At 38.5% G+C, this 22,451-nt stretch overlaps 1 protein-coding gene across 1 annotated transcript in view; it reads left to right on the top strand.

Annotated features, from left to right (window-relative positions):
- The window catches only part of LOC117293367, a 73,101-nt gene that overhangs the window by 12,042 nt on the left and 38,608 nt on the right, over nucleotides 1-22,451 (top strand). Inside the window, exon 3 of the mRNA XM_033775662.1 lies at nucleotides 20,366-20,458. Within this exon, the coding sequence (XP_033631553.1) occupies nucleotides 20,366-20,458 (93 nt within the window). The remainder of the gene's footprint in view (nucleotides 1-20,365; nucleotides 20,459-22,451) is intronic.

Below are 22,451 nucleotides of genomic sequence, written 5' to 3'. Positions count from 1 at the left end.
TCTTTTCACAGACAAGACGTATTACCCGCCGAAGTTATAAATCAAACATGAAATAGCAGTGTTCCTGGTTTTACCGAAGGGTCGCGGTTAAACAACAGAGGTACACCCCCTTTTAGCCTAATAATAAGCCCCTTGTCGCCACAGGCCATGAAGTGGGTTATGGTTAACCGAGACGGTTACCACTCCAAATGACGAAACCAGATCAATGTAAAACCATGAGCAGCATGGATAACAACTCAAAGGATTGAATTAAACCAGGACAGTTCGTGGAAACACACGCCTAAAGACAGAGGGAAGGGGAAATAATTGATTAATCTTGTCAAAGTTAATTGTTTGATTAATTGCAAGATTAATTGGGTAATTACTATTCAACCCTTGCTCTGTAGTTCAAACGTGTCATTGCTGTAATTAGTACATGAATGAAGCATGATTAGCAAACAATGGTGAATTATCAGAGTGCGTATTGAGAAGCTGATCAGCAAGTTTGGTTTCTTCTTTCTACTATACAGCAATATAATATATGTTCTGTCATGTTGCTTTAGATTGAGGTCCACACTATGAGGTAGTATACACATAATGAATGTTTATGAGTGCAATGGTGCGAATATGTTCATGAGTTGAAAGATGGAATGTTCTATTCAACGAGGCGGAGCCGAGTTGAATGGAACATTCCAGCTTTCAACGAATGAACATATTCGCACCATTGCACGAATGAAAAACATTCATTATTTGTTTTATATAACATCCAAGTAGAACTTTGTCATTTTGATTGAAAGAAACAACTTCCAAAACAAACAATTTCAACTGTAGAAGCCGAATGCTAGTAATTTTACTATGCTTTCTTGCAGTAACACCTGCTGCGTTACCAAAGACACGCGCACGCAGTGATGTTTTTACTCAGCTTTTTCGTTCCATCCGAAAAGTACCATTGCACGCTGGCAGCGTGCCAGCGTGCAATGGTACTTTTCGGATGGAACGAAAAAGCACGGCGAGTGACTCAGCGTGCAATGGTACTTTTATTTGCTATCACGTGACGGACAATCCTCCAATCAAATGGCAAGGATCTGCTTGGGTGTTATATAATACATACTAACCCATAGCTCTTCCGCCTTCACCTGTTCAACCTGCTCTGCACATTGATATGGTTAAGATGGAAACACGTGCAACGTGAGCTGGGGCAGGGGTTAACACTTGAAACTTATTATCAGTCACTTATCGTCCATTTACAGAAACCGAGAAAAAAACATTGAAAGCAGAGTGGGTGTTGACATGATATGACAGTGGCATTCTGCTGGTCTGACATGATCTGATTGTTCCTATGTGCTGAAACCTCAGAATAGTAAAACTTGTTTCGGGACCCATCTGGGTGGTTCGTTATCGTGTATCGACGATTCAGCAGGTTCAGATTCCATCTGTAATAAGTTACGTGCTTTTTCACCTAAGGCACGGATTATCAAGGGTGTTATTCATTTTAAGACCTCCATGGTCTGTCAAATTTTTAACCTTCATCCTCAAATTATCTAAAATATTGCGTAGCGCCAAACTGTTGATAATAACTGAAGCGTTTGTATCATTGGTCTCGGACAGGTCACCCTTGATATTTAAAATCAAATAGTAGTATAAATTATACCGATTTAACCTTTCTAACATCCAATAAGGAAATTATTAACAACCTTGACCACTTACATACAAGCCTTACACCCCCCCCTCCCACATGCTATGTAGTCGGAGCGTCAGGCCAGTAGTTTTTATTTCGCCAAAAACAACTGTCTAATGTATATACAATATGAACAAAATAAAAAATAAAAAATGTCATGTTTGTTTTTAAGATCTGTCACCATCCTCTAGAAAGCTTTACAGAGCGTTGTATTTCCCTCTAAAGCTCATATTAAACGAAATAAGGCGAAATGTTGGTACGATGTATTTTTTTTTTGTTATTTTACTTCAATTCAATTTAATTAAATTAATCGGTAATGGTCATGCATACATGCAATATACTATAATATAAATATACTACTAAAAACACATTAGATACATTATATTGAAGCCTTGTGTCGCTTTTACATAGTTACATCGATTACAGTCAAACAATGGAGTTAGGTAAAAACAGACAGCATCCATTTTATTAAAGCCATTAAAACACAAATCAGTTGCTTCATACTGATCATATTTTGTGCACATTTTCTAATGGCTTTGTTTTGACAGCTGTTTGCGGTTAACTTGAGTTTGTTTTGTTTTATTCCATAAGTTGGACCTCCGTTGAGTTTTTTACGGGGCCCTGTCGAGCTCATGGTGTTTTAACACACACTCAATCTTGTGAAAAGCACAGCTGTGGAACTTATGTGTCTAGTTGGTGAAGTTAATGGTTGGAAAGTACAGTTAGACTGTTACGGCGTTATATCTAATCCGTATGCAATCGGTTAACTTCCGGGCTTTGAGGATTTTATTGACATCCGGCAGCTTCCATTAAATCCACATCTATCTTGAAACAAATAACGTCTCTGTTTTGCTTCATTGCGACCTATTTTACTGAGACCATATCCCTTTCTTAAATAATGACCAATGATGCCCCTTCCATGATTATACCCAAAAGCCCTAATCCATTACTTTGAAAGTGAACACGATTTATTTTCCCGAATTTCTTTTTACGTTTTACTACCTCCCTTTTCGTACCGAAGTCCAGGGGCACAACCAACTACATTTCTTCCTCCAGCCAAGTTGTTTTTATTTGCACAATGGTTGCTTGGTTACACTTCCATTGACTTCCTTAAGTTACGTTACCTCAGTCGTTGTCTTTTGTGGATGTATGTTTCCGTTAGTTATGTTGGCTTTATCATGTATTCCGCTGGCATCCATTACCTTTTCCCAGACTTCAAATCACTGGACTGTGGAAGTGCTATACTGTTCAGTAGACGCAAAGTGCATGTTCAACACCCATAGCCAATTCGCAGCAGTGTGTCATTGTTATCTTCATTATGTCAATGTTTTCTTCCACGGAATAAACCATAAACTGAATTGAGTTTGAGTTGAATGTTCTCATTCAACCAGTAAAAGAAAAAGAATACCAAAACTATGACTTATTTTGGATAATAATATTTTGATGCGCTTCAAGTTGCAACCAGGTTGCTTCTGTACAGTAACACATCATGTAGTCTCCACACCTCCACTTTGCTCGCTTGCCGATAATAATATTACACTTTCATATACTTCGTTATTTCAAGCATATATTGCAGCCTATTTGTTAATGATTCTCTGGCAATCTATAAACACCAACATTGTGTACCATGTTCGGAACGTTTGCCCTCCACTGATCGAATTCCATTGGTAACGTCATCCTAGTATTTGCCAATGAAGTGTTCTGCAATAGTTTCAGTCAAAACACCATTAGCCTGGAAAGCAAAAATACCGGATTGATGGTGGAGTTATTTTATGGGTCGCCTGGGGTAGTAAATCGTTATTTTAAAGTGTTTAAAGTCACGCACTTGACGGACATTTGTCTAGGGCTCTTCTAAGTGGTATTTATAGGCCGCGCCATCATTGTGAGCAGACGTCATCGTTCTTTTATTCGATTTATCAATACATACGAATCGTTGTCCCCATGGTCTGAAACTACACGCAAACACAATTACCAACGAAAGGCTTGCATCATGTATTTGCAAAAGAACAACAAAAAGGAATCCAAAGTTGGTCTTGAGAACAATTACATTGACCTGTGTCGAAAGTAATCATCTTCCTTGTAAGACAAATGTCAGTTGCAATATAAACTTCGAGAATTCCACTACAAAAAGGCACTTTCGGTCATTATTATTGTCTGCAGATGTATGTGGGCATAGTCGGGGGTCTGTATCAACTACCAGGTGGTTGCGGACCGTTTCCTCTAAGTTTGAACCTGTGAGGCACTTACATAGGAAATAGTCTTCTTAGTAGTAAATTTCACATAGTAATTGGTGGCAGAAATATTATGGTGTTGTTTATGGGCGACTATGTTTGTTGCAAATAACATAACAGGAAACTATTTAAAGGTGTGCGTATGTCTGCTGAAATGCTAACGTTTGTTTTGTATTCATGAATTAGTGATGAAGTGACCAGAAAGGATTTCCGGGAAGAATTATTGGTGCTGCATCTTTACATATTTTGGAGCAAAGACCAAATGCGTAAGTTTATGTGGTAACCAACGGTTTCAATAATGACGTCAAGACACTTTCTAGTGTTTCCAGTGGTGTACTTATCTATGCGAAGAGTGTCCGGGTAACCGGTGTGGCAGTTTCAGTCTTCCGCCGTGTTCAGTTTTCCGGGACTCAGTACAGCATATAGCAATTGACTGCTTTCGCTTGCTGTGCGCAGGCGTCGCACGTAATATTACCGTATTTGGTCATTCGGAAAACTGATCACGGCGGAAAGTTGAAAGAGATTCCGGGAATCGATAACGGTAACTGTTTAACGAAAAACTATAACAACTAAAACACGTTGAACGTGTGTTGAACTTCTATTTTCTGAAAGCTAAACGATTATGAATTTCGTTCAAAGACAATTTTTCCTGTGAAATATTTCCCTCTGAAATGAAGTAAGATTTGGAGAAAACTGTGGCGGCCGCCGCGTCTGAAAACCTAAAGAAAAATACAAAAACAACTTAACAACAAACATGCAACATCTGATTTCGGTTTTAGGCCAGTGTGTTAAACACAGGGCAGAAATAAGGGATAAGATCGTCAGAAAAATTAAAATATTATTACTATTATTTTTTTTTTTCCCCTTTCTTTTTCCGGAATTGTTACAAAATCGCAGGCGAACCCAAAATTGTTTGAATTGTTTGAGCTTTACATTCCTTATTTTCCCTTAAACCTATTTAAAAAGAAAAATGGAAAAAATCACAAAAGTAGCTCACTTCTACCTGGAAAAATAGGTGTCAGAAATGCATCAGAGACCACAACAGAGCTTCTAAAATACCCAGAGCTCCCAGGGCCCTTCAGCGGGCCCTGGACCCCGGCCGTAGGGGACTTCGCGCTGCGCGCTTCGCACACAAAAACGATGGAATATTGACATTTCCGATCAACTGAATTTTTTTCCTGTTTTTTTATCATCACCGATTCTCATGCCTGGTGTTTACGCTGAACATTGTTTTCTCCTTACTCACACAATGGATTAAGCCCAATTTTCACGGGTCTGTTTTTCTTGTATATGGCTGATCACATAAAACATGAGCACTGTCTGCGGATATTGTGTCAGATCTACCAATCATGTTATAATATACTTAAAGGCAGTATACACACTATTGGTAATTGTCAAAGACTAGCCTTCACAGTTGGTGTATCTCAACATATGCATTAAATAAGAAACCTGTGAAAATTTGAGCTCAATCGGTCTTCGAACTTGCGAGATAATAATGAAAGAAAAAAAAACACCCCTGTCACACGAAGTTGTGTGCGTTTAGATGGTTGATTTCGAGACCTCAAGTTCTAAATATGAGGTATCGAAATCAAATTCGTGGAAAATTACTTCTTTCTCAAAAACTATGGCACTTCAGAGGGAGCCGTTTCTCACAATGTTTTATACTATCAACCTCTCCCCATTACTTGTCACCAAGAAAGGTTTTATGGCAATAATTATTTTGAGTAATTACCAATAGTGTCCACTGCCTTTGAAGACACTGGACTCTTTTGATAATATTACTCAGTAATTGTTTGCATATAAAAACTTACTTAGCTACGGGAATGGAGAGCTGTTGCTAGAATCAAAACGGTGTGAGAAACGGCTCCATCTGAAGAAAAGTAGTTTTTGAAAAAAAGGTGATTTATCCAAATAATAAAATACACATTTTTGTACCAAGTTAGACCACGTTGCCGAATATAATGAGTCTAGTGCCTTTAACTTGTTCATTCTTTTAAATATTGTACACAGTGTCCGAAACAGGATAGCATGCGAGTTATAATGCCGTCCAAGCTCAACTGAAATCATGCGTGCAATGGAGACTTGACCTTAAGTTCCTGGTAATTCTGCAATTACTTCCAATCTAACGAATGGGGAAATGTTGCGGAAAGGCAAATTGAAATGTGCCTTCTGTAACGGGGCAAAAAGTCAACGACATTGAATGCAAATGCTTTTTGAATATCCAGGCTTGAACATTGTTGTCAATCGGACTTTTCGGTTTCAGGATCGGCAAACACAATTTGGGAGTAGTATATTTTACAGTTTGGGAGTAGTATATTTTACAGTTTGGGAGTAGTATATTTTACAGTTTTACACGCATTTGTTTGCCCCATTGGAAGGCTGACAGCCAACTGCATATGTATAATTTTTGTTCACGAGTTAAATAATAATGCAATCATTTTGTTTAAATTTCTCCTAAACTATTTGTCTATATCAATTTAATGTTAGCCAGATCGAAACTGAAATATTGTTACAGTGAATGTGGTAGACAGTATTGGATCCGGTCATTACATGAACACGTAATCCAATTCGCAACGATCATAACTCATCATTAGGAGTTGTCCCTGGCAGTCAGTACATTACAAATAGAGAGTCATGCAGTCAGTGAGTGTGATTGGGTTGGTGTGGGGGAGGGTCAGGGTAGAAAACATTCCTCAAACATGCAGTATAAAAGGCCTAAAGGTGGACAAAATACATCGGGGTGTAGGTATAGGTTAATACACAAACTGTCATTGTGGACGCCCCCAAGATTCGTTTGTAAATTCCCCTTTGTAAGAAAATGCACTAGACCACCAAACGCCCACATTCCTCCCAACCTAGGAACCTTTGATATTTCCCAAGTGACCTTTTGAAGGTGTGCGCAAGTAATACGTTTCTCAACTTGAACTATAGAGATGATGGTATTATCACGGATAGGCATGTCGGTGTTTTGTTAATCCTGAACTTGCTAAGTCTAAACCCGTGTGAATCAGAATCCTCCATGATCAGAAGCATGGATTAATTAGAGTCGGGTGACCTGTGTATGGCATTTGACACGATCACACTCGAATTAAACCCTTCCGGCACAGAACAAATATCATCGCCTAAATATAGAATCCTACAGACTAATAATATACATCACTACACCGCATCAACCCTTTACCGGCTTTATAAAGCTCAGCTTACCAAGCCAGTAAAGGGTTAATAAATACCTGAAACTTAATACCCATCAAGTGTAAGATTACTTACGCTAATTTGATTCGGTGGTAGAGTTTCCAGTTGCAAACTGTTTAAAATGAGTTTAAATAATGTAGCTGGGAGGTTGAAAGTGAAGCCGTGAAAATGAGCGTTGAGGTTTAATCCCTCCGTCCTGCAAGGTGCAACGTGGGATAGGGTGTCATAATGGATTATAATAACAGGATACGACAGCACTGTGGAGAGTGTTAGGAAAGGGCGGGGCAACGGTCAGGAAAGGGCGGGGCAACGGTCAGGAAAGGGTGGGCGACGCTAGAGTTGACAGCCACGTTCAAGCTTTATAATCGCTTATGGAGAGAGTGATTTAGTTACTCTATGTTTACAGGCACTCAAATCACAGAGTAATGTGTGTTGCCTGATGGCCTCTTTTTACTACGTTTTTATAATAAAGAGCAACCCCCTGTTCAGGGAGAGCTATGTTCAGAAATGCGCAACCAGAAAACAAAATTTATCAGACAGATTAAACTTATGTAGTAACAGTTATCAATTATACGCCAGCAGAAAATTAAATGTTTTGCTAACGAGTGACGGGAACTTAATTTGTGATTGAAACTGATAACAACTCGATGACCAATTTTATTCATGTGTCTTTTAGCGTTTTATGCAGTGAACTCCACAAGCTTGATTGACGATCAGTCTTTGCTAGTTTTGTGTTGTGTCCTTGTCTGGTTACCATGGGTGTTCCTTTTTAACCTCATTTCAACTCTTAATACTCATAAATATAATTTGACAACTAAACAATAAAATATTCTAAATTTAGATCCGAGATCTGCATCCGAGGTCTTGATCTTAATCCCCAACAACCATTGATTCCAAGATAACAAGTTAGAGCTCAAGTCCGGGTCAAACATGCCACAGTCAGCTAAGTTTAGCAGCTCTACAAAATCAGCTATGGGCGAGACAGATGGTATCAATTTGCCAAATGTATTGTGACGTAGACTCTGTATCAAGTCACATGATTGTATTCAATATTTCATAAATACCCCCAGGTTGATCGTCGTAAATCAACGGTGATGAAGTATTTTTTCTCGTGATGGAATTTTAATAATTTGAATGAATGCGGTTTGGATTTACGCCGTCTAGACAGTATAGCAAGTTAGTGTTTAGTTAGACTTGATTCAAGTACAGTTCTCGTGCGAGAGGTCTCTAAAAGCATACCGTGTTTAGTAGGAATATGGTGTTTATCTTGCTTACCCCAATAAACATTGGTGTTTTATGAGTTTTTTTTATATAGTTTGGGAGGGGTTTGGAAACATTGATGGCGGTTAAGTCTTGGTCACAAAGGCAAACATTTGGTTGCGTCTCGATTAACGATCAAATAATGGCAAAACCTGAGTGAAAGAACGCTTGTGTGAAAGCAACCTTGGATTTGATTTGTGGTAAAAGTTCTATTATCTGAAGACAGTGTAACTTTCAATGATCCGACGATGAAGGTGTGAGTTAACACTGCAGTAAATGGTCTGCATCGGCAACAAATATCCAGTGAAAGTTTTACACTTTTAACCAATTAAATTTCAATTTATCTCTCTTAATTTAGATTTCCGTGCATTGCTTCATTTTGACAATTATAAAACTCTGGTTTATTTTGTTTATGTGTATACTGTACGCTATGTGTTAAGCTACCGACTTCGCTTCTTGTCAAACTATAAAGGTCATCGCGTGTGAGTTTTGTTACTTTGATCTATCGTCGCAGTGGATATCTAGTTTGGATAGCCATGGTCATTTCTCTATGGGACAACCAGGCTTCTTTCACCATGCAGGTTTAATTTCAATGACGTCCTCTCCTTGGTGGATATTGCGGATTATTGTTGATAAAGAGGTGTTAGCCGTCCCTGGTCATCAGAAGTGACTGTATAGGCTAGGCCTAACTCGTAAACTCAGACGTACACACACCGGGTCACCTATCAATATTGAAAATTTTGATACCTATTTATATTATATGTTACTATAAGATATAGCAACAACATAAACTGACTGGGAACAGTAAAGCTATCCATTTGACACCTCAATCCATGAAAGGCTGAAACGTAAAACCTGTTGAAATGATATTCAGTCAACTGAGTGCAGATCAACAACTTATGGATTTGGGGTATTTGACTATCAATCAATCAATCGTTCTTAACCAAGGTGTTCTCTCATTCACAAGCTCCGATTTTAGTGAACTTTTTACTTTGAAACGAAGACATATGAGTTGTATTTACTATGTCTATGGTTTACCGCGAAGGTCACAAGTGGAAGCCGTACGCGAACCTGAAGTTCAACCAGGATTTAAATCCTTATGACATGGTGGAATGATTTTGGTTAATTATTTAACCACAGCATAAGAGTTAAGGTGTTTAAAGCACTTTATTGTGAACTGAGAATAATATAAATTAGTTCAAACTGATGACATTTCCTTATGTGTGGTTATGTTGATGTTGTTCTTTTGATGATATTATGTTATTGTGTAAGTTAGACGTTTGGTGTCTTTACGCAATCATGTACGGATGTGTGTTGACGGATTGTGAATCAAACCCTTCTACTGCACATTTCATTAGATAAAACCCACTGTCGCTATAATTCAATTCTTAAAGCATAAGTACAATTCGGCAAGGTTTACCTACCAAGAGGGTAAAATGAGTAACATGGATTCGGAAGTAACTATAAATACTTGAAAGTAAACTTGCGGGTACAACCATGTATAAAATCTCTCTTGAGGGAGCGTTCAATATGTCAGCACCAACTTGGTGCTGACAAAAATAAAAGCCATGTGTGGTCTTGAAGTCTGTAACAGTTTACTCTGCTCGTCTTCAGGATGATGGACTGTCGGTGGCGATGTTGCTTAAATATGGATTAAGTTGGTTTTGCTGCTAATGGTAGACATTATACAATGAGCCAGTCTACAGATTTGATGCTTGTGGTGAAGGAGGCATCACGGTCAAAGCTATGCGCAAACTGTCCTCTGATCTTGCGCGTTGTCGTAGTCGGGATTTCAAATATTCGCAAACCTTTCGTTGATTTCCACTCCCGATGTTAAAGGAGAAGATTATTTTGGAAGAATCAATATTTTCTCTGAAGACGCCAAACAGCCAACCTGTGAAAACAGTCATTAAATGGGAAGGCTCAGTTTGAGGGCAAAACATCCAACAATAGTTCACTTTCAGGTTATTTTGCAGAGTAAATGATCTCTGAATGCCATTTGCTCATCTGACCGTAATTTAGAAGAGGGCATTTCTCTGGGGGATTTGTGTTAACTTTACAATCAATGCACTTTCAAATTCAAACCAATTACTTTTTATGTGATTTTTTAGGTTATTGTTTTCTTTAATTGTTTTAGCTCACTCGTGTAATTGTCTTTACCTTACTGATGTATATTTACTGTACATAAGTAAGTCACATAAATACAAATTCAACCTACAAACCAAATTATTTTAGAAAAAATGTTTGAGGCAATCAGCTTATAACAGAGAGAGAAGGGCGGGTGTTAGAAAGAAGGAAACACGAATCAAGAGGGACACCAAAACGAAACCAGCACCACCTTACAGTTTGAAAAGTACACAGTCACTTAAAAAAAAAAAAAAAAAACTAAACCACTTGTGTACTCCAGATACTGTTCTCGTCTCATGAATACCGTTTGCCCTATTTACCACCGTGCTTATCCTGTCATCAGGATAACAATGTTAACATACAATATTAGTCTTTGGTTTGTCGCTCAATCCAAAAGATATTTTTCAACATCTTGTTTCAATGAATTTCCCCTTCAATGTCCCTGTGTCGATGGATAGAAATTGGCAGTTTCCCTCAACAACTTAGAACTTACTGACATGCCACCCATAATAGCTTCCCAAACTCAGCTCGGGATGCTACTAATTGCCTCGACCCAAAATGAACCTATCCTAGATTCGTTCACAGGAAGTTCCCATTCTTGGTGTATAGTATTATCTCAATACAAATTTGATTTGTATCATAGGTTTTGTGATTAATTTTAAATTAATTAATTGATTCGCAAACTTGACTGTGATTTAATATTGTATTCCTTTTTATACACCACATGCCACAAGTTTACCGCTATAGTTGATACATTCAATATGATATTTATTTAATATGAAACCCCACTCTGGATGATTATATCCTTATTGTTTATGTAATTGATGTTCCACTGATCACCCCTCCCCAATCGTATAGGCTTTGATCACGTTGAAGTCGTTCGCATACACCCCCTTTCTTTCACGTCAACATTGCATAGCTTTAATATGAAAACTGCATATCGTGCAAATGCTTAATTTCAAAGTGATATTTGTTAATGCAATTTCCCGGTACATGAACAGCGTTTATATAAAAAGAAGATGTTGATTGTATCCATCCAAACTCCCTCTGATTCAAATATCCGTTAATTATGCTGCGTACCATCACACACAATTAAAGATCTGTATCGAGTATTTCTGAATCAAAGGTCAATACAACTAAATTATTTAGAAAAAATGCTGAACTGCATGGCCATAGTGTACCACGGTACTGGTCAGTAATGTTTTTTTGGCAGATATAAGCCCTGTTTACAATACTGTATTACCGGGGCAACCACTTTGTTGGGTGTGTATACAGCCTTAACCAAGGCGTACCGACTAGCTAGGTCAAGGCTATGATGTGATCCAATAGTTTAGTCAGGTTTATAAGAGTAAACAATTTTCAAGACCTCAAACCCTACCCCCTGCTGAAACTTGCAACATTCAGCAAGTGACGGTATTAATTTATAAAGACATCTATCAAGGCTGCGAACTAATTAACTGCCACCCGTTTCCACGCTGTGAATCATGAAAATAGTCTGAGTTTCAGTAAACACCGGACTTTTCATTTTCAAAGTTTAAAGTAGCCTTGTTTGTCAATGTTTGAAAGTCTTGATTCTCTAGCGATGACCTGTATGACACCTTAACAAAGCTTTCCTATAGACCGTGCTCGGTTGTTTGAATACATTGAGGGGGTGCCATCTACCATGTATTGATCTGTTCAATATCGCTGCAGTGCAGTCATATGAACCATTCTTTCATGAGATTTGTGATTCTATTGTGAAATAGTTGTCAATAATAATACCGTAAAGTTGATCAATCTGTTAATGCAAACCGGCTTCCGGGCACATACTGAGTTTCACAACTTGGGGTTTAAATCGAGCACTAACTGGGCTGTAGTATACACAACTGCAACTATGATATACTATGTTATTGGTTGAGCGAACCATCAGCATGTATGACTGAAGTTCATAACAGTTCCCCGTAAAGACGCCTTATTGGTAGATGTGAGCTAAACCATGGAGATGGCTCCATGGTCTAGCCAGTCTCGATTGCCAGACTCCTGTCCAGTTAGTACATAGTACAGGTGTACCTGGTCATATCATGGTGCTTTGGCTCAATGGTTCCCACCGATGTGGCTGATGACGTCACCATAACGCCAAACATTAACCAAAACAAAACAAGTCATTATGAAAGTACTTTTGTCAGTATATATAATAAAGTATTGAGTTGTATGATTTGTATAAAGATGCATGAATGTTCAGTTTTGTTTGTGTTGTCCGGTTATAGGAACACGTTGCCTTGGATCGGACGAGTTGGTCTATGAAGAGCGTTTGTAACCGTTTGTTATGAAATGCATATGGTTAGAAAGATGTTTTAAAAGTAGAATATAATGATACACACAAGTATCACTCAAAATTGCACGGTTTTCATTGTACGTCGCGAACTAACACGGTCGGCCATTTATGGGAGTCAAAATTTTGACTCCCATAAATGGCTGACCGTGTTGTCGACGAGGTAAAACGCAAACCACGCAATTTCGAGGCATATTTGTGTAGATCATTGTATTCTACCTTTTCTACATCTGTCTAACCATATCGACTTTATAACAAACGGTTACAGGAAGCTTTTCAGAGACCAACTCGACCGATCCAAGGCAACGTGTTCCTTTAAACAGAAGCATATAATAAGCCTTAATTATGCTTGCAGAACAAAATACCTTTTGACAAGCTATACGTTAAACAACGTATAGCTTGTTCTGCAAGTGCAAGTGCATGTTGAGACACAGATCTGTGTTTCATTAATTGTGTATGGTCCTCCGCCATTATGAATAGAATGCACCGGCAAACACTAATTTATACCTACGTAACATGGTCCAAAAAGATATTGTGGGTCAGTTTTTACGGTTATTCAAATCTTAATTGATGTCGGAAATTGTAAGAAGGAGGTTGTATTTGGGTTCCTTCAGATATTTATTCATGAAACGGTAGGAAGTTTCCCCTGTGAGATTGAATTAAGGTCGCTTAATGTTATTTGCTGTAATTTACTTGACAATTCTGCCGTCCCTAACAATTACCATGAAAGCTATGCAAGGGGACCAGAGTTTTGTAAACCAGTTAAAACAGTAACACCACCTGATAAACAGTTGTTCAGAATGTTATGTGTAGGCCACAAAATTATGCCTCTCTTTGCAAACATGGCAAGTGGTGCTATTCTTTCCAGAAATGTATTTCTGAAAACGGTTCCCCGTGTTAACTTGATGGCAATTATTTTTGTCTGTCTCCATGGCCGTTTGGTGACCTAAATATTACATACCCAAATTGGGGCCAGCATTGGGAGGAAATGGAACCTACGTCATGCGTAAATGCTATAGAAAGAAATCAGAGCACTTTCTTCATACTACAATTAATTTGAAATACTGGACGGCATCAGAACATTAGCGCGGCACGTTTGATCAGTGGGCTATTTTCTGTCCATTCATTACCCCAAACCTTCAAGAATGCCGAATTCATCACCCATTGTCTTCATCAAACAATTGATTCTGATTAAAGACGTAGCTATACGTGTGACATTAACGATACCACTAGCTTATCATTGGAGGTTGGTAAAATAGGAGTGGGAAATGTGGTTACGTTGAATAGCGGTTTCTTATGAAGCAATTTTCTGGTTTGGGTTTGCCATTGGATATGTACAGAATTACTTGATAGGTTTAGTCAACCATGTACACGTAGCTATTGTTGTATGTCACGGTAATATTTCATACTGCAAGCCCACCTGTTCACAATGTTTGAAATTTTACACATGACTTATATTAAATACTATATGTAAACAGTGTGGAAAAGCGAAGAAAAACACACCAGCCATTGTACTGAGTCTACAAATAACATGGAGCCTACGAATAACACGGTGAATACTGTACCTAGCTGCAAAAGGGTTTGGCTGAAGTGAAAGCGAGACAGGTAAAGGATGGGGGGGGTATAGACGATGCAGGCAAGTTGGGACAAACAAGAGTATAGTTAACTATACAGGTATACATTGTGGTACATAGAGAGTTGGGCATGACCTGTCAATTCCTAACCATGGAGGTAGAAACCTCCATGTCCTAACCCAGCAGGAAATCATTGGGGTCAGGAATATTGTTCATGAAAGGGGATACATGGACGACAAGGTTGCTAGTACGTGGGTAGAACCGATACTTAAAACTAGTTCAAAATAGTCCTTGCACGAGGGCGGTTTGGCGTTTGGATGGAGTGTTTCTTATACACTGTCTAGTGAGAAAGCTTTCAAACTTGGAAGAGATTGCACACATCAAAGGGTTAAGCAAACTGTTTGCTGTCAGGGTGTCGCTTCGAGCACTTGCTAAAAATAAGAAGCTAACGTGCGATGGAGAAAACTTGAATGTTTGGAGAAGGGGAGTAGAGTGCTTTTGCAAAATAAGACATATTCTTGTATTGGGTCTTGGAATAAGAGCATCTCACCAAGTATTGCTTCTGTAATGAAACAAAGTAAACGTTTTACTAAACTTGCTACGGGGTATAGTAGATCGCAATTGGAACTATAGTGATGTAAAGGGCCGGGGCTGTACATGTTTCTGGTCGGTGTAGAACGTGGAGCTTTGCAAAGCATGGCAAATTGAGGAACGCATCAATTACAGAAAGCTGATAACAATATAAAACAATTTACGGCTCTCATTTTCAAAATGAAGCCATTACTTTCCATCAGTTAGTCATCTACATGACAGAGTCCTATCACGAATCAAACAATGCAAGGTTAGTTTTGTCATCAAGGAATACTTCTACCTCCATGGTCCTGGTGGAATTCACACGTGGACATTTTAAGAACAGCTGGGAATCCGCATTTTGCTGCTGGATAGACCACACATAACTGATCACTCATTGGCTACATTGGATTTCAGCATGATTGACGCCCGTGCCCACGTGTGTCCCCTCCTTCCCCTTACAAACATACATTTTATAGTAATTGGAAATGTTGAATTATTGAAAGACTGATATTCCATACTAAAAGTTTACATTTTTGACGCTTGTTGTGATTGTAATTTTACATTTCAGTTACAGTCCAGATATTGTACTAAAAACAGTAAAGTGTATATTAAGAGCACCGACTTGTGTGTGTTTTAACACACTAGAAGCCCCAGCTAAACTCTTTATTGGCAAGTAGTGACCCCCCCCCCCCCCCCCTCGGTTCACCTGCGCCCCCGAAAATGTTCTCTAGTCTCGGTGCTGAGCACTATCCATTGTCTCAACTTACAATGCCGAAAAAAGGCATGGCCAAGCGTTCAGCAGTAGTTTATAGCTCAATGGTTTGACTAAAACCGAGTGAACTTTTTAAACCTTGTTTGGACCATGTGCAAATATATATATATTTTTTAAATTAAAGGCAATTTAACTTATTATTGTTGACAGATGGACAAATGGTGACAATGGAATATTGAAGGTCGTTGTCGGTTCTTGATTCACCTTTGCGTTTAAATTCCAGCAGATACAAGTGTCAAACACACGCACCATACCCAACCGCAACAGCCGCACACCTCCCATATTTATAGCACTTCGCACGGAAGCTAGAATTGCCAGACTATTTTTTTCCGTTCCATTTGCCAAATACATTCACAACTCCTAGAAATCGAAACCACGAGCCTGCCCTATCCCACTTTAATTCAATCAAATTCCCATGTTAGTTCCTAAATACAACAACGTTGATGGATTAATCAGTGTTTCCTATTGTAAACCACTTTAGCCATGATTTCCTATTATAAACTAACAAAGCAGGACAGGGGCAGACTCTGACCATGCTCTGATCTATATGTGTTATTAGTGACATAAGTTGTTTTAGACAAAGCATTCTCAGTCATGTGTTTCTTTTTAATAGTTTAATAGTTGTAAAAGCCGGTAAAATACCATCCAACTCATTGTTATCCACTACATTCAACAGGTTATTAGTAATTGAAGGGATGTACGGCGTTTCTGATCACCATACAATAAGTAATCGTAAAAATTTGTTTTAGTGCCAAAAGAGAGAGTCAGGGTGATTGGGAAAAGAAGCAGATAAACTAAATCTGATTATCAACTGACGTATAAACTCTAGGTGTTATAACTTTATGTTGCAAAGCTTAATGAAATTTCCTCTATACAAATCAGCAGACATACACTAAACGTGGGTTTTAGAACATGCAGAGCTTTTACGTTTGTTGATGTTCTATACAGTCAATCAGACTGTACGATAACATAAACAAATTAATACAATGTCAAACATAAACAACTGGTTCATTTATGCCTACCAACTCAACCAAAAAGCTCATGTTTTCCAATTGATTGTTATTATTATGTTTTCTTTATATAAGGTATTGATTTTGTCCTTGGATGATTGTATGTCATTAAAAGAGAATGGAAGTAGCTACAGTGACTGATGTAAGGGGGCTATAAAGCAAATGTCGAATTACCCAATTTCGGTTAACGTTTAGTTCAATGATGTCAGTCTTCACATTACACACTGACACAGTGACGCTTCCTCATACTTATCGAATTGAGTAAAAGATTATCCGAGTTACTGCTGCAGTCAGCTATAGCAGATTAATTGTTTTCACTCTTTTCTTTCCCACAAGGCCTACAATAAATCACGTACGGTATTATCATGGTCAAACCTATTTTACAAATTGGGATAAAAAAGAAAAGAAACCGGCAGTTTTGATCCAACTTATTTAGGGTTCTGTTTGAGTCCTTGATTCGCGATTCACGCCTCATTTATTGACACAAGTAAATTAGCGGTTAGCTTTGTCTGGAGATTTATACGTCAGTACATTTACAACCTTGATTTCGTTTATACAACTTTAAGTTGGGAAGTGGTATAGCAAGCAGCGGGCCAATTTCGTAAAGCGTTTCAGTTGACATGTCTGCTTACATGTAAAGCCAGTAAGCAACTTTAAGTTGGGAAGTGGTATAGCAAGCAGCGGGCCAATTTCGTAAAGCGTTTCAGTTGACATGTCTGCTTACATGTAAAGCCAGTAAGCAACATATTTGTTTCTACTTCGTAACTCAGGCAAAGCAAACGGCACGCGGAACAAGAGCTACTTTCATGGTGCTGCCACTTTTTAGACACCTCCCTTTACGGTGCCCTGTGAGTGAGAGTAAAGCTGGTGAATGTTTTGTTTAGTTTGCTAAGCACAGCATCTTACGGTAATCAGATTCATGAAATTGGGCTGTAGCGCACGAGCACAATCTGAAACATCTTGCTCGCTCACAAGTGTAGTGCTATTACAACTAGCTAGCTACACCAAGCTCATCCTCAACCCATGTTCTATGTAGGCCATACATAACTGCTCATAAATCAGGAAGTCATAAGATTTCAAATTGGATTAGGATTTTGAAGTTTCGGGGTCGCGCCATTGTCGTTAATTGATTTACGACTGACTTGGACGTAAACCAGCTGGTTGGATACCAACAAATACCCAACAGTTTGACGAGGAAAGAGTAGAAACATTTGAAACATTTTGTTGGGATTGATTGTAAACCTTCTTAATGCCTGGTATTCATTTATATTTTTTGAAGATAGTGTATGCCCTTACAATAAGACAACGAAAGGACTAACTGCCGAGTCTTTTTTTTCAGCATTCGATAAAGACTCTAGATAGGGTCGAATTGTCATTAACTGTTTGTTGGAAATATGTTATTGGAGGCTATACATTATTGTGATGTGTACAAAACAAAACGCAAAACTAATGGTACCTACAATGCTGTAAAAGCTATTTTATGCTTTTACCCATGACGGTTGGTGAGAAACTGTCAAAAGTTGCATTTGTATGCGCCAATGCAAACTGTTCTGTAATATAATATTGAGATCTAATACTTGATATTCGCACCACGTGGTTCTGTGTTGACTCTACCTCCATGTTGAATTAACTCAACACGTGATTGCGAAGAGAACTGCTTGATAGTTGTAACGAAAACACATTGCACAAGTGAGTTTCTGGAAACACATTATGCCATTTATGACGGAAAGTAATTTGAACCTAATCCAAGGAGTCGCAGTTTTGAATCCATGCCCTAACTAAGGGATTTTCCCCTCTGAGGCTTACATTGCCACACAGTTTGATTGGTCGCGCGGCGTCGCCCCATGAGTGTAGTGTGTCATTACTGTGGAACAAATCATATACAAACAGGAACTGTGTACACAAACAACAAATGTTTATAAGGTATGATTTGGATTGTAAATCGGATATAGAAACTAGGTCAGAAACCCAGTTACGTCTTTTGTTCATTGTGTGAATATATGAAATACTCTGTTGCACTATAATACCCTTGGGATTGTGTGATGATTCTTGGACGAACAGAACATTGGCCAATGTTGGATAAGAAAAGTAATCTTCAATTCCAAATATGGGTTTAGCTCAAGAGTTGAAAGAACAACAATATTCAAAGTACGATTTCGGGATGAGCTGAAACTACTTTAAACAAATTCTTGTTGTCCGACGTGAAGGGAATCTGCTGCAAACACAGCGCTTGGAAAATGTGTAAAAATTTAAGTCTACTTTCGTCAAATTTGAATGCTTTTGTTTCCAGTTTGAGAAGAGTATAGTTAAAGACAGTTGACACTATTGGTAATTGTCAAAGACTAGTCTTCACACTTGGTGTATCTCAGCATATACGTAAAATAACTAACCTGTGCAAAATTGAGCTGAATCGGTCGTCGAAGTTGCGAGATAATAATGAAAAAAACAAAAAAACACTTGTCACACGAAATTGTGTGCGTTCAGATGCTTGATTTCGAAACCTCAAGTTCTAAACTTGAGGTCTCGAAATCAAATTCGTGGAAAATTACTTTTTTGGCGAAAATTATGGCACTTCAGAGGGAGCCGTTTCTCACAATGTTTTATACCATCAACCTCTCTCCATTACTCGTCACCAATTAAGGTTTTATGATGATAATTATTTTGAGTAAATACCAATAGTGTCCACTGCCTTTGAAGGCAAGATCGTGAAGTACTAACAACTTGCGGGATCAACATGGTTGTTCGATTAAAATAAAAAATGAATTCAATTCAATTTGTACCCTTTATTTTCATATGGAATCCATTTATAAAAAAACATAACCCATCCAGACCGATACTCATGTTGGTAAGCATCCTATACCTTTAGCGTGACCCCGTGAGCCAGCAAATGTTGATGATATGGGTACCGTTCAAACGAAACATGTAGGCCTAGGTATTTGCCGACTGATTCAAAGTCACATTCTTCCTGTCATTGTTTCGGTCCCTGTACATCCAGCCATCAGTTTCAATCGGATATGATACATCAATTTGATCAAATGCTCATAGTTTCAAGGTAATTATTCAGGTGTTCTGGCACTGGTCTGGTTATTGTTTCCCAAGATTGGATGAAAGTGATGTGACGCAAAATAAGGATTTGTTTGGGGACGGATTTGTTAAATTTAAATGAATTCCCATTCAGTGTGGAAATAAGATGCTGAAACTGATGCGTAAATGCAACAGAACATGTTGGTAATACCTCATAAGTTTTAATGAGATTGCAACGCTCAAATTGGTGTAGTGCCCCACGCGTTACTCCTTCCTGACGCAGGCCTGTTTGGCATCTTTGAGAGGACAATGCCAGTTCATTTTGCAAAGGGCACTTCAATTGGAAACATTTAAAAGTCTAATGGGGAAAGTTTTTGAAGGGGCACCAAGTCCAAGACCAAGCAAAATAGGCCTCGTCATCCGCGACCTGCATGTAATTACAGGCATGTGATGTGCATATCTGGAGGAATGAAGTAAAGGGTGTAGAGGGGAGGGGGGTGACCTGGGAGCAATGACTGTAGGTGTATTCATCCACACGGTGACGTCATCCACACGATGCCGGTTTATATTGAGCTTACATTACATTACAAATTTCATATTTTAATATTATGTAATATCTGTTTTTTATTAACAGCTGTGTGTTCGACGCCTTGTGAACATGGAACCTGCATCGGACCAAACCAATGCCGATGTGAAAGCGGTTATACAGGGAGTAAATGTGAGAGAGGTGAGTAAGATACACATTCCTTACTGCAGACTAACGAGGGAGGCAGATTCCAGACCATATAATATGCGGCAACCCCAACATTGGTTTGTAGTTGTACTGCATACATTTATCTTTATGCTTAAGTAAATTTAGCATTATGCTTAAGTAAATTGATTGGTGTTGAACACTAGTTCAAAAACTCAAAAACTAAAGGCATTTTTAAATGTATGATATCGTTAATTATCGTTACTTTCTTTTTAACTGACTCGTTGATACCCTTTAGTAGACAGTGTGACGTCACCATAATGCCAATTCAACTGTGAGCAGTCATGCTTTGTTACAGTGTGCACTTTGAGGTATTTGAATTCCCTTCGTAAAAGTCTCTTGCTGGAAGGGAAGAATAAATCTCTGGTATTTGCTCTCTGGTTGTCGTCAAAGCTTCTAAAAGTAAACTTGCCTTAGTTCCAGTGACCGGGGTTTGAACTGTGTTCATCAAAGCTTGCTGGGCTCAGCCCGCACCTAATAACTGTGCATCCACGTACACTAACCGCTCTATTGTCAGGTCGAGTACAGCTGAATGTTCGGTGGAAGTGCCACAAATTAGGTCCCCTGAGGTTAGTCCCTAGATGTAATCCATGCCCAAATTTATCAAATAAATAATATTTGGTTGTTTGGAAGTTGCTGCAGCTGCAGTTTGTCTAAACGTTCCGATCTCAGTGAAATTTAATCACTCAATGTGACAGTTTGATTACACGTTATGATTTGAAAATCGTCGAATAAGACCTGCAGATATGAAACTTGATTTTAGGAACACCTCCTTGCGCTCGCACACAATTTATTAATTCAATAAAATAATTTTACAGTAGACCCTCTGTTCATATTTGTATTTATAAATATCAGAGGGTCTATTGAGTTAGGTCTAAAAGTGTACCACAATTTAAGGCAGATAACGTTCTATACAGTATACGTGCAAAAATCTGGAAAACAGTGCACCTGGCTAAAGTAAAAATGACCATCAGGAGAGTTTCCGGCACTTAAGATGGAGGCATTTAGCAGGGGGGGGGGGAGTAAGAGTGCCCTGGAGCGTCCCAGGTAGAGCGGATACGTCTCCCAACCCGTGTGCATGATTGTCTAGACCGTGTCCTCACTGTTAATAGGAATTCAAGAGATCGCTTAAGGTAATGTTCTGTAAATTAGCCTTAATACCTAACGGGTATGTGATCATTATCGTTAATAAGGTCAAATGACCGGAGCTTTGCTCCCAAACGTCCACAGCTACGTCATTGGCTTCCAAGGCACGCTGTAAATTTGGTTTATCATGATACCCTAAATATGAGGCTGGTTAATATCAATGCTACGGAAGTGTACTACCGCCACGCGATAACTGACCGTGTACGTGAACAGAAGTCGCAACTTATCATGCACGTACAAATTGAACCCAAACTTATCGTGTATACACATGGTAAATCGCAACATCAAAATCATAAACAAATTGCTGTTTCTCATGATTGGCTTTTCAAATATAATTATTATACAGAAAAAATACAGAATATCCTGTTGCAAACTGCTTACCAACTTGTAGGATTCTTGGTGTTAAAGAAAACAAAATGAGTTAATGGCCTGACATTTTGAGCCTAGCAGAGTATTTCTACTTAAGCCTTCGAGAAAGACTGCTAATGTCGAAACAAATGTCAGACCACCAATTACTTTTTGAAGAGATCTAGACAGGAACAAACCTAAATGGCTACAATTAAGAGTTTGGGGTGCACAGTCAGTAAAATGCAGAGTGTGGAAGAGAAAGAATATTGTTAGTGTTTATTTTGTCAAAAAAGGTGACTTATTTGTCCTTTAAACATTGATCAGATAATAAATAGCTGTCCGTCAGAACATATCCCACTTCTGACACCAAACACTTATATGAAAGCCTTTCCCAAATGAACAATACAGATCTTTCCCATTTATTTCCCTAAAGGTTGTCGAGATGTGTATCCGCTCTCATGTCTTTCTTTCAGCT

Source organism: Asterias rubens, chromosome 8, assembly GCF_902459465.1.
Source record: "Asterias rubens chromosome 8, eAstRub1.3, whole genome shotgun sequence".
NCBI classification, from domain to species: Eukaryota; Metazoa; Echinodermata; class Asteroidea; order Forcipulatida; family Asteriidae; genus Asterias; species Asterias rubens.
The sequence above is the reverse complement of the archived record's forward strand: the minus strand, read 5'-3'. Positions and strand labels throughout refer to the sequence as shown.